Source organism: Apaloderma vittatum, unplaced genomic scaffold (genome assembly GCF_000703405.1).
Source record: "Apaloderma vittatum isolate BGI_N311 unplaced genomic scaffold, ASM70340v1 scaffold13911, whole genome shotgun sequence".
Lineage (NCBI taxonomy): Eukaryota > Metazoa > Chordata > Aves > Trogoniformes > Trogonidae > Apaloderma > Apaloderma vittatum.
In genome coordinates, this window is record NW_009699705.1 from 16373 (window position 1) to 30124 (window position 13752).

At 47.4% G+C, this 13752-nt stretch overlaps 1 protein-coding gene across 1 annotated transcript; it reads right to left on the minus strand.

Moving 5' to 3' along the window:
* Window positions 1–11591: 11591 nt before the first annotated feature.
* Window positions 11592–12873, minus strand: LOC104280755 (T-box transcription factor TBX22-like; the record flags this gene model as incomplete). Its single annotated transcript, XM_009878505.1, has 2 exons — window positions 11592–12202; window positions 12795–12873. Coding segments are annotated over 2 exons (690 nt in total), but the record flags the coding sequence as incomplete, so codon positions are not given.
* Window positions 12874–13752: the final 879 nt, after the last annotated feature.

Sequence of the window (13752 nt, forward strand, 5' to 3'; positions counted from 1 at the left end):
AAGAGCCCTGTGCCTCCAGCATCCCCCTCTTCCCACGCAAGGGATCAATCTCTCCCTTAAAATTTGTCCTTTTAAATGGGAAGCATTGCATAGGAGTGCTCGCACGTGAACCGTGCAAGTGATGAATACCATAAATAACAATGTTAATTTAAATAATAAAGCCAAGAATGAGAGCAGAGAAGACTTGTCTCCTAAAATGGTAAATATTCTTCAGGTAATCTAGTTAGAATATTAATTCCTAAAGTGATTTATTGGTAGGATGATAATATTGACTGGAAGCCTGAGAGAGTGTTTTCCAAAATACATAGACGTGGGGGTTTTGCTTTTTTTTTTTCTTCTCCACGAGGTAAAGCCATTGCCTACTGCTGGTGTTGCTGGTGTATTTGAAAAATACAGTCAGAAGAGGTGGCACCAGGCACTGCCGTCGCAAGGACCGAGTCCCTAAGACGTGACAGGAGGCGTCAAGGAGATGGTGTCGGTGTTTGCAGGAATTGTAAACTCAGACACGTGTTTGCCTCAATGGGGAGAGGGGGTGAGTGCAGGAACTAAGTCATTTATCACGTTTTATTGTGATGAATGGAATATTCTGTCGCGAGGAGGTGTATTATTGAGCTGACCCCCCCCACAGAGTTTAACACAGACGTTTCTAGGCAACTTTTCTGTGAATTTTCTTTAGCTCGTATCCTTCAGTATCTCACTGAAACACGTGTTCGAGCTGAGAGCAGCCCCTATGAAATGCAAATCGCTCAGGCTGCGGAGGGGGAAGTGCAATATTATTCTTTATCCCGAAGTGAAATATTAGAAGCCGACTTCTGAATTATACTCCGGGTGAACCGAGCTGTAATTGAGATTGAAATTGGTCCCGTATTTTCACTCCGGCCTGGCGAGCTCCAAGCCTTTATATTCCCATTTGCGCCGGTGGAAATCCCCACCCATCATCTCAAATTCTGCTCTGCCTGCACCTTCGGGGTGAAGGGTGCCTCCCCCGGCTCCTTCCTCCCTGAAATAACGATAAGTGACAGCTGCTCGGAATTGTAGCTGCCTGGTTGCTCCTCGCCGAAGAGCTGGGACGGGGCTTTTTCCCCCCGAAAACTGATTGACAGGCGGGGTCAGGGTGGGGGGAAACGTTTGCTGGACCCTGTCAGATCCCAGGGAGCTGCTGACAGCTCGCGCTGCAGTTCGCTTCCTTCCCCCGCCGGCGAGATTTATGCTGCCGTTCGGAGGGTGTTAATTTAACTCTGTTTTCCTTAAAATGACCTGAAATGAAAAATAAAAAAAAAAATTAAAAATTGCAGCGCACTCCTTTAAATCTGATTTTTGTTCTTTGTTGTTGCTCTGCAGGTGCTGTCGAGAAGTGGTTGGGTGTCTCTGGAGGAACAGCCAGCGCTGCTTCTTAATGCTTTAAAATGTTGAAGGAACTCTGATGTGAGCTTGGGTATCTCAACAAGCGACATTTCTCAACAGGTGATCGGCAGTCGGCTCAGAAATTTTCTTCTTGGCCGGGACAGGCGATAGCGGGACACGTTTGGTGTGGGATGAGTCTCCTGGGCTGGCCACGGCACAGGGACGCTGCAGAGAGCTCTTGATTTCTCATCCAAATGCAGTTTAGAGATGGATGCTGTGCACAGTTCTGGCTCTTTCAGAGCAGCCGAAATCCCCCAGGTGTATCGTGGACAGCTGAAATTCCAGCTCTGGCTCTCTCGTCCCCCGCTCCCACCTTCTCCTGGAGGCTTCTCCTCATGGAAAAGACCAAAGAACTTCCCAAAACAGACTAATGAGTGGGTTAATGGGAGCTGCTCTCTTTGGGGCAAGGATCAAGCAAGAATAACTGAAGAGCTTGCAGCACATGTTTTAATTCGGTGCTTTAAGAGCTGAAACAGTAGGACACATCATGGAAAGGGGCAGAGCACGACAAAAGGGTCGGCACAGCGACCGCACTGATCCATCGCCCCTCTCTGAATGGAGGGGGGCTCTCACCTTGAAGACAGAGCTGAAGGCACTGAGAAAAGACCGTGTTACTGCGTCAATCGTGGAGGCTTCTGCGGAAGTTGTTGGCTTTGGGACAGATCCTGATCAGGCTGCAAACGCTGACCATCAGCGATGGGAAAACCTCATGGGAAGATGGGGAGGCAGCAGATCCTGCTTCTGCTACGATCCTCCAGTGCCAAAACGGTGCAAAGCCAAGCAAAAAGTGGAGGAGAAGGGCCACGGCGAGGGGAAGCGGGGTGGCGTGGGTTAGCCCAGAGCAGCTCCTCGGTTTGCTTCTCGGGAGCAAAGCAAAATACGAAGCCAGATGAACAAAACAAACAGGAAAAAAAAAAAAGAAAAGGAAAAAAAAAAAAAGGCAAATGGTCTGTGATAACCCGAATCTCATTGTTAAATGTTATCGGTGTCTACAGGTTACTGGAAAAACAAAAGGGCCAGATGGCAGCCGAGCAGGGCTGTTTGCTGAGGGCTGCGGGCAGCGGAATTCCTCCCTAAATCTCAATTCCAGACCCAGGAGCTCCGCAGAAGGTGCCCTGGCAGCACAGAGCGACGAGGCAAGGAAGCCGCTCTTCTCCCCTCCTGGTTTCCTCTGTGTTGTGCCTTTGATACCATTTTTCTGACTGTTTTTTCCTTTTTAAACTAAAATTGCTCACTTGAGCGCTGGAAGCCAAAGGAGGGTCGGGGTGAGCTGGGTCTGGTTGCTCTCAGTGGTCCTTACTCTCGCCTTGATGATTGTTCAAAACTGTTATTTTTCTTGCAAAATACCTCAAAATCCATGGCAGTAAAGCACGTAAACTGAAGTAGTGTTCATCTCTGGGTTCTTGTGTCACACAAGGTAAAAATCCTTTATGAAAAATCAATGCTGCAAGCTACAGTCAATGAACTTTAACTTCCAGCCTGTATTTCAGAACCAAAGAAAACTTGCTTTGCTTTAACCCTCTGAGCAGACAAGCCGATTTTATCTTTTATTTGCTAGAGCAGCGGATAATTATCTCTCAATACCATCAGTCCAAAACTTTTAAATATTAATATAATAAGATTATTAAGAACTGTTAAGATAGTTCTTAATAATAAATTATTTCCATGACTTCGGCGAAGAGGCGTGTTAGTACAGTGGGATCGAGATGCCGGGATGGATCATGGAGCTGAAAATGAAAGTGGGCTAAACTGCTGGGTGATAAATATTAACCAGTTAATGGAACGGTTGATGGATTTCCATCACCGCGCACCAGCTTCTAACAATGTCAACACCCCAACGCGGTGCTCAGACCGTGTCGCGGAGAGACACGTGAGACGATTTAGGAAATTCCAGCTCTGGCTCCCTCGTCCCCCGCTCCCGGCTTCTCCCCGAGGCTTCTCCTCATCCTGAAGCTCGGTTTGCAGACACACGTCAGCGAGTGGCCTCGGCGCAGCCCCGGCATTTCCCGCCTCTGCCGGGGGAGAGGTATCCCCTTGCAAGGAAAACACGGGGCAGGTGCACATGGTGGGGAACAGAGCAGAATTAACAACCTGAAAGATTTCGATTTAGCTCAATTTATCGATCGGTGCAAACAAGCAAAAAGTCTGTTGGGGTGAGACGATTAAACGTGACGGGGTCGTCTTTTTTTTTTTTTTTCCGCAAGCGGTGGAAAATACCGAAGGCATGACCGAGGAATTAATGTGCAGCTTATAAACATGCTGCGGCGGAAAGTCAAGGGGAAGCGAATGAGACCCAAACTAGATTTATCTCCAAATGTCCCGTGAAGCCAAGGAATCCGCTGATCTAAACAAGGGAATTGGAACTGGCCACATGAAACAAAGCTCCGCTTTCAGTGGCACCTGGGGATGGCGAGATGGAAGTAATTCCTCTTTAATGAAGATATTGTTATGTGTCTGAGGCTTTCGGCGAGCGGCAATCTCCGCTGCCTGGGAAAAAGGGGGATTAAGTTACCGCCTGGCTCTGCTGCAGCGGAAACCCCCTGTTTTTTAAGGAAACCCGTAGCCGGCGTTATCTGTCGAATGTGTTGCACGCCAGTCGCGGCATAAACATTTCCACTTCATTTTAATTTCATGTTGTCGGGGAATCATAAAGACAGCGGGGTTATTGGTCGCAGCTGCGCCCATGTGGCAAATGGAACTCGAAGAATTATTCTGTCGAAGAGACAGAGCCAGATATTATTGGGTTTTTTCCCCTTACAGTCTTGCCAGCAGTTAAATGAGGGATTTTATTAAAAATATTCACATAATTAAAATCTATAGTCTTGAAAGCCTTTATAGGGAACTGGAGTTAAACCAAAATAACACATTTACGTTCAGCTGTTGCAGCTTTGCAACTCTGCCTTTGGTTAATGAAGTGCAAAATAATTGCCTTTTTTTTATTTTAGCTGAAGCCCCGTGTTTTAAAATTTAGGTAGCTTTGAAACGCGCAGTCCTTGATCTAACTTAAAAGGACAACCTTGCGAGGAAACATTGCGTTTGGTTACGGAAACTCATTAGTTATGATCTGGGCAACCGGTGTGTCCTGAGAGGGAGAAATGAGTTTTATTCGGCACACGTGTAGTTTTAACAACCAGCGCCCGGGTTTTCAGCCGTTGTCCGTCAGCGTGATGGATCGTCCTTCCCTCCTCTCACTTCCCAAGCCCAGCTGGAACGGAGAATTTTCCCCACCTGAAGGAAATACCCCTGGAGAAAAGCAGACCCAACAGCCACCCAGAGCCTTTTCCTTTTTTCTGCACTTTCTTTTCTTTTTTTTTTTCTCCCCCGCCTCCTTTTTCTTGAAGCCTTGTCCAGTAATAAACAACTGTTTCAATCTGCTGCGCTGATCAAAAGAAATGTTTTAATCAGTCCCAGGCAAAATATCATGCTATTATGTTATCACTGGAGCAAATCATCGAAAATACAAAACAAAAATATCGCTTTAATACGCTCCAGATCAGGAATGTCTTGAAGAAACTCGCCTTCCTCACAGGTGTGTCCTATTTTAGGGAGAAAGAAAAAAAAAAAAAGAAGAATTAAAGCATGAGGGCTGGTGCTGGGGATCAGAAGTGACCAAGCCCAATTCCTGCAAATAAACCACTCAAACCCCTTTCCCCTACCCCAGGGGTGTTTTTGATTAATTTTTTTTTTTTTGTGGTTTTTTTTTTTACCTGATATGTAATCTGAAAACCACCCATCTGTGTGTTCACCTGCCGCGAAGCGGCCCCAGCCCGCATCCCCAAGGGGACCTGATTCCAAAGTTTGGAGGCAATTTTCCCACTGGGAGCCTGAGCAGGGTCTGGATCCGAGGTGACGGGAGCCGTCAGGTGCGTCCCTGCCCTGTGAGCCCGATGGCTCCTCCAGCAAAACTTCCCCTTGAGCAGGGCTGGATCTCATCCCCATCCTCTGCTCCGTTCTGTGCCCAGGAGACCCGCCGAGGGAAATCTTTCCTTTTTTACGGCCCGTGACTCCAGCTGCGGGGATGATACTCAAACCCAATTTGAAACAAGTCATCTCGCAGTCATTTGGGAAGCTCGTGTTTGGAGGAGGGTGCTGCAGCTGTCCCGCCAGCCAGGCCTGGCCACCGCGCTCCTCGGGCCGTTGCGTTCTCAGATGGACCTTTCATACGTGTCGGACTGAAGAAATCCTGACACTCCATGAGGTCTTCAAAGTGGTGAGAGGAGCTGGTCAAAGGGGAGAGGTCCACACCAGCACGGGGGGATCTCCAACACCACTCAAACCCATTTTGACCAAAAACCATCTCAGAAAGTGGGAAGGAGGAACGGTAGCGGAGATGAAGCACCAGGACCTGGCAGGTCCAGGCGAGTCCTTCCCTGTCCTCTCCTTGACACCCTTTGCCTCGAGAGCTTCTCGTCTGCCATCCCGACGTGGCGAGCGTCAGCCCATTCAAAGCACGGAGAAATGTTGGGTTTCGTTTCGGATGGAAACGAAATTTGGGGCTTCGCTTTACTCTGATTTGGTCTAATCTCGAAAATCTCCAGGAAACGGAGTTGTGTTTCTTCTACCAGCCTAAATTCTTAATTTCTGGTTGGTTCTGAGAAGCGAAGTAAAGGGGGCTGATGTTATCCGTTAGAATAGCCCAGATAGAGACATTTTCCTGCTTTTTGTGAAAGCCAAAGGCCAAATTCATATTTATTTGAGCTACAGCACAATCTGGCTTATATCCTGGACATTACAACATATTGTTTCAATCTATATTTTTATTAGCAATATTGATAACATTAGAAGAAATACAATACAGGAAATAGCTTATCAACTTCGATTAATTTTACAGCAAGGCTTTTAATGAAGATAAAAAAAGAATTCGGCAAAGGGCTGGAGCTCAAAGCGTTGTTGGTAAATGCACGGGGCAGGTGGGCACTCAGCATGGTTTGTAACTCATGGAAGAAAAATAGCTTAAAACCATTTTTTAAAGGACCGTTAGTCCTCCACTTTAAATTTATTGACGCTTTCATACGTAACGATTCTCTGCAAGACTGGAGAAGCGGAGGGTTTTCTGTAAAACTGAATTAAATCCAGTCGTTTTGCACAGGCTGCGGTGCCTGCAGCTCACGCCGCTGCTTTTAAAGCCCCAGACAAATACTCGCAGGGAAAGGTGAGTGAAAATCTGAGCCCCTAAACCTCAGGTCCTGGGAGAGGGTGGGATCCAACTGGAACGACGTGAAGGTGCCTTTGAGCACGGGGCGCGCAGGAGCTTTGCGAGCAGCCAGCCTTCCCTCCTTCCCCGCCATCACCCGCTATTAATTCTTAGCTTTACCACTGTGTTATGAACAGTTTAGCACCTGAAACGTCGTGTGCCTTTCCCCTTTATTTATTTATTTAGGTTTAGAATGACACAGAGGGCATCATGATTCCAGCTGGGGAGAAACCAGTCCAGCCTCCTGGATTGCTCCATTCTGGTATTGAAGACACTCATAAAACACAATCCTGCCCCCCGCAAATTTACCAAACCGCCTTAAATACAGACTTTTTTTCTGTGGCACATTTAGCATCCCATCAAAAGCAGAAAAAAAATATAAAAAATATTTCTGTTGATTTTGAGCTGCAGGTCAGTGGAGAAGGGACACAGCAGCTTGCTCTGACGGACCGGCACCAGGAGGAGAAGGCAGCACCCATCCCCAGAGCATCGTCTGAGTAAGCGAGACTGAGTAACCGTGCAAGTCCGTTACTCTTTTATTTTGGAGCCGAGGCCCCGTTTTATTTGTGGGCCTGACTGGCTGCAGACGGACTTGTCAGGGCTGGCTGCTGCAGGTGAGCTGGTCGGGGCGGACGAGCTGCTAAGTGCTCCCAGCTGCTGGGCAGGGCCCCGAGGAAACTGGTGGAGCTGGGACCCAGCTTAGAGAGGAGATTGGGAGCCAGTGCCAAGAAGGAAAAAGTGAATTTCTCCCAAAAAACCTTCTCCAAAAACAAAAGAGAAGCTTTTGAGGTAAGAGAAAATATCTAAGAACCTCTTTAGTCCATCTAATGTGACTTCAGAGAGCTAGAAGCCACCCCTGACCCCATCTCTGGTTTGGTTCAGGATCTGCTTCCTTAGAAGGAAAGTAGGATTTTCCTGGGGCTTCTCCCTTATCGCTGACGTTTGCCTCTCCAGAAAGGACTTGAATTTTACTCGCTGGTTTGTGTAATTTGATTTATAAGCTCAAGGGGTCCTTCACAAAACCTGAGCTACTTCTTGTACCTAATTGCCACAGTAAACCTTGGTGCTCTCGGATAAGCAGTCTGGGAGGAAATTGTTCGATGTGTGGAAGCGGGTGGTAGGTCCTTCTTGTGGATGTTACCGAGGGGACGCAGAGAAGAAGTGGGTGGATAAATAACGATGAAATTCTGCTCAGTGAGAGCAGAACTCTATTAAGCATGAACAGCTTGCAGTGCAACACCCAACATCTGCAAAAGTCCTCGCAGCCGGTTTAATTCCCGACAGCCTCCACGTTGGGCTTTAACTCCACCGGGGCCGGGAGGCTGCGATTTACAGACACAGCTGCACCTTCCCCCCACACACCTTTTCCTTTGCAAAATGACTTTATCAAAAAGAACTCCTCTGGGTTTCAAAGCATCCCCCTGCACCCAGTACCCCAAAGCTGACGAGAGAGGGCCGGGAGAGCCACCGCAGCACTGGCAGTTTTAAAATTGCGCCTTGAGATGCTGGACCTGTTATTTAGCTTTCTGAGATGTGTTTTAAAAGAGTCGCCGCGTGCTTTGTGCATTCTAGGAGACGTGTGGACACCCGAAACGAAGCAGCAGGGCCACGTAAATATTGCGGAGCCATCTGTTTCCAATAGCGGGTGTTTACATATTAATGTGCAATACAAATTTGTAAACATGAGCATCTGAAACTTTTGTAGGAACCGATACCGGCTTTTTCCCTTTCTGCAGCTTTATTGGAACCGCATGTCCCCCCCTGGCCCCAGCCGCACATGGACGTCGTCGTCACACTGGATGCATTTCAAATGTTCTGGGTGCTTATTTGTTCTGGTCTACCCTGCTATCCAATCCTCGTTTGTTTTGCATAATTGTGATACAAATTATCATCTAATTACAGACCAAACCTCAGAAGATCAAATGTAAACCGAGGCGCTTCGATCAGAAAAAGCGACATCCGACGCTCCCCCTAAAGTTTGGCTTCTCCGAGAGATGTATTAAATTTGGGTGAAACTGGATAGTAAACTGCACTTTGATTAAAAACACTATTTTGGGCGGGAGGGGGAGGTTTTCTCTTGATTTTTAAATCAAGCTCCTGGTGGCTGAGCACAGAGCCCATCCCATGTCCCAGCGTCGAGGGTGGACGCGGCGACTTTGGTACGACAGCTTTTGTTTGCTCAGTGCTTTCAATGGGATCAAGGACTTCCGAGCAAATTCAGACTCCTCTTGGAAAAAAAAAAGTCAAACTTAGCCTAATAGCCAACATTGTTCCGCAAGTTTAATCTTTAAAAAAAACAAACAACCACGACAACAAAAAAACTTTGATTATTTTGTCCCTGTTCCCATTTAAAAATAGTAATTCAGAGTTTGTCCATGAAATCTAAAGAACAGTGAACTTCTGCAGGTTTCTGAATGACATTAACGGGAGGAAGTACAAAGCAGCGTGTAACATATTTGTATTTACAGGTGCATGGTCCCGCTTGAAATACTGACCTCGACTCCCCCAGTTCCACTTTTAACAACTCGTGATTTATTGCAGCGACTTGTTCTCTCCGGTTCTGCCCCTCACCTCTCACCAGCAGCCGTTTGACAAAGCACCCCTAGAAAGCAGCGGGTGGGTTATCCACTAATTCGGGGCAGTTTTTCTCCCGTCAGCAGAATCGTCCGCGTTCTAGCATGAGCGATTCGGCTGAATTACCTTTACAGGTAGGGAAAACACGGGGAGCTGCGGCCGGGTCCGAGGCGACCGTGGCGGTATCGGGACAGAGCGCTACAACTGCCTGAAAATAGCATCACCAATGTCTTTCTTTTTTTTTCCTTTCATTCATCGCAGTGATTTTTGAAAGGCTGAGCACTGCTGTCGGCCAGGTTTGTAAAGAGGCGGCGCTGGGAAGCCCCGTGCCCGTTGGCCAACGCGCTCTGAGTAGGAATGAGGTGGGTCCCATCAAAGTGAGCGCGTGCTCTGCTGCGGCAGACGGAATTTATCTGATTTCAATTTAGCCCGTCGCTGTCCGTACTGAAATTATCTCCTCAAGTCATTATCGGTCCTGTCTTGAACCAGCCAGACACTGATTTCTTGGATACCAGCTCGTGGCCAGCAGCTCTGGAATATCTTACGCAACCGCAAATATTTGGAAAATTGGAAGTTACCCGTTGCCTCCACCCACGAGCCCATGACTGAGCTGGAAGGGTCCAGAAGTGTAACCACATGTGGGGGCCAGTGCTGGGTCGCTTAGACCCTGGAGAGCAGGGACCTGCAGAGGGTGGGAACCACCCACAGTGAGGGATGGCTTGGAAATAAGGACTCTCAAAGGAAAAAGAAAAAAAAAAGTGCTGATGGTTTTTATTTTTTTTTAATAAAAATAGTGAGATAAACTGCTTAAGAAATAGTACGAGAAAGCAGGACTGATTTTTTTTTTTTTTACAGTTGTACCGACCATTTAGCGAGTCAGCACGGCCCACTGGTTCATACTGGTGTCACTGGGGCGTGTGAACACTCAAAGCAGGTAGATTAGGGAAACCAGTGTCTGCTTTTTAGCAAAGACTGATGAAAGTAAAGGCGTGACTTTGTGTTATTTTAACAGCTTTTGACATTGCTTGCTCTGTTCTTAATTTGTTGTCCGTTATGGATGAAAATAAAGCTGGATCTCTGATACCAATTTTGATTCTTAAACCTGCCCATAATCCCAAGGTCGTGCTGTGTTATGTTTGTCAATACAGAATTCCCTTATTCCCAAAACGCGGCTGGTTCCAGTCAAGCGTTATTTTCAGATCTCTGTCATCTATCAAGTAATAAAATTGGCTTCAGGTAGGGACTGAGCAGCAATCAAATAAAGAGTAAAACCTGTGCCCCAATTTATTGTGAGATACATGGTGCCCTTGGGAGCTAGAGATTATTTACAGGAATAACAAAAATATCCACAGGTTATAATAAAACAAACAGGACTTTGGGAAGGAGTTAAAAATCCCATGTTTGGGGCCCCGTAGAGTTGTAATTCTCCAGAAAAGCTCTGTGTCCTCTGCAGGACCGAGCCGGGAGCATCCCAGGTGGATCTTCTGTGTCCCCCGGAGCCGAAAGCGCTGGGCGGGAGGAGTGTCCTGGGGGTCTTCCAGGGGATTTCATCCCACGCAGCTCTCTCCGATGTATCCTCCAGGATGGATCTGCCTTACCACGGGGGAGATGTGTGATCCCCCCACCCCCTGTGTCCTCCCACCGCATCGTCGGTGCGGGTGCTGCTCCGCGCTACCACGTCCCGGAAGTCTCCAGGAGCAGAGGATGGAGAGGAGGGCTCCCGGGGCATCCCTGCATCAGGCTCCACTTTCTCACCCTCACAAGGTAGGAATGTGTCGGTCTTTTATCTCGTCTTTCTTTACTTTGGCAGCAGAGACTTGGATTTACGTTCCCCCACTCTGATAACCGAGTCATGCGAGTCCTGGAGAACAAGGCACTTCCATGTCATTAATTAGGACCCGTTAAAGCCAAGGGAACTTGAGAACATGCTTGAGCACTTGGCCAAATACAGCTCCTTTGCTGACTCAAGGTCTCAAATAGACCCTTTGAAATTAGTGGAAAAACTCAAGTGGGGTGAGCAGAAGCTCCCCGGGGCTGTGAGCTGACTAAAGGCGAGCTAGACAGAGAAAACATATTTGTAGAAATGTGTACGTCTACGTTCCCACTTCGGAGTGCAAATATTAAAAAAGGTGACTGTATGGTTTGCCCTTAACCTTACGACCATGACATAAATATCACCGAAAGGCATCGCCTTGCTGCGGATCATCTCCGACCCTCCGTGTTCCCGGATCCTCTCCGCCCTCCCAACAACGCGACAATGTTTGCCCACACAACAACAACAACAAAAAATGTTAAATGCCTATTCATGCCGCTCCTGCATCATGCAATATTTCACAGTCAGTAACTAGCAAGCCCTTGGGTATGAAGGAAGGAGAGGCTTGCTTTACATATCAATGCCTAGAAATATTCTATAACTCCACTAAAGGCAATGGTTAATTGTCGGGTGCCAGTTAGAGTGATTACATCTGCCATCCCTCAAGGAAGCCGGAATGCTGTCACTCACTTTGAAATGGCTTGCTGCATTCATCAGTCGAGATGGCACGGAGAAGTTATAACCATACCAGCCATATGGAGGATGTAAAGAACAATTAAGTGCTTCCCGAGCAATGGGACTTGATGGGAAAATGTTTCCAGATGCAGGTAATCCATACAGCATTGGACTGGCAGAACTGGGTACTTGTAGACATTGCCCGTTCAAGTCTTCGGCTTTAGCGGTTTTCAGATTGGCGACACTGAGGGAAGATAGTTTCGGCACGTCCACCATGAAGTGGGGTAGAAGCTGCGGGCTGGTGCCTCCCAGTTTCTCGTGGCTCGGAAAGAGGAGAGCCTGTTGTCTCAGGAAGCTCGTAGGGCAAATCTTGTAGTAAAGCGGCACGTTGAGGTTGTGTAGGTAGGTCTCGGGGCACGACACGCCGATGTTGCTCGCCGACAAGTGAAGCGTAGGAGGTGAGCACGACGGAGAGAGCAGGGGGTTGAGAGGAGAGGGCGTCCCACCGCTGGAGGTCACGGGGGAAGAACTGGAGCTCCCACCTGTAAACGAAAGCAGAAATCGGCCAGGCTGGGCGAGCTGATGTCCACAGCCGAGGAGCCCTTGGAGGACTCCTGCTCCAGCTCCACACGTCCCCGCTGCCCACGTCCACCTGAGCACAAACTCACTCCAGAAATAAGCTCCTGGGAAAGAGGAAGAACTGTCCATAAATTATTATGGCACTTGTCTAAGAACGATGATCACATTTAACATCTAAACCCATTAATTTGACTGGAACAACTATGAGGTTCAGCTCCATGCATCCAGCTCCCCGACGGGTCTGTGCCTCGCTGTACGGCCGGTAACCTTCTCCTACTGCTGCTATTTTTAGGTTCCCTATTTCTTGTGCAAATTACAGGCAGCTTTCACCCCTTGCGTACAAGAACAAAAAAATGTATTCAGCCCGATGAAGAATTTCTTGGTGCCTTCCCGCTCACAGGAATTGACTAATTTTACTTGGCTTCCCATGCAATTTGAAACATACCCTGGAATACTAGAGGTGTCTCCAGAAACTTTAAATGCACATGTCATTTTAGCGTTCCCCTTTCGCAAATGAATCAATGAACACTTTCATAATTCGGTAGAAATCGCAACCCCGGCTCTCTTCGCACGTGTGAGCGTGCCGAGACCGCTGGTGTTTAACGTCGTCGCTCAGCACCGGCTCGATGTTCCTCTGGAGCAACATCGAGAGCAAAAAAATGAAGCGGCAGCAACTGCTCCAGCGTGGAAATGGTGCTCTGGAGCCATAAGCCCGGGTGCTAAGCAGATGCTGGTTTCAGCTAACACCGTTTAAGAGCCGTATGTCTCTGTTGCACATTCATTACCACATTCTTCCGGAGGTTCCCCCCCCCCCTTTTTATTTTCGTTTTTACCAGAGTAAAAAGAAAGGAAAAAAAAACCCAATCAAAAAGAAGGAATCCACTGGATGCAAACTGGTGTGACTTTAAGTGCAACCAGCAACACAGAATCAGTTGTATAGCATGGTGGAAATTCATTTTGCAAACTCGGACTCGAGGACTTTTTGGTCACGTAAAATCATAGAATCATAGAATCAGGATGCGATTGAGCCACTGTAGCAGAGCAAGTGAGGGTTAGTATTTGCTTCCAGGTATCCTAATAATCCAGGTATGGCCAGTAACCGCACACGACTTCCAGTTTGTGAACGGGAAGGACAAAGCGGCTCAAAGAGCAGATTTCTTTCTGCCATTTCTATTATGCTCCAAAAAACTCCCAAGTCTATGGCCAGTTCTTTCCTTGGTGTATTGTTCGTGCTTTCTTTTAATTTACCTTCTGGTTTGGGTGCTTTGGGATTTTTATTTTTCAGCTTTTCTTCAGAAATATGATTTTGTTATTGGTAGAATTGGAGATTTTGATATATTTACATTGGTCCAGGTTATTAACTCTAAAGAAAAATAACGATTACCTTAAGACTAGGGGGGGAAAAGTATAATCCTAGGAAGCCCTAATATTTTAGCATCTGTGCAACAATCAAGGCAGTTGCTGTTCCCTCCTTCCCCACTACAGCCCGTCATCAGCTCCTCTCCTCAGTCCT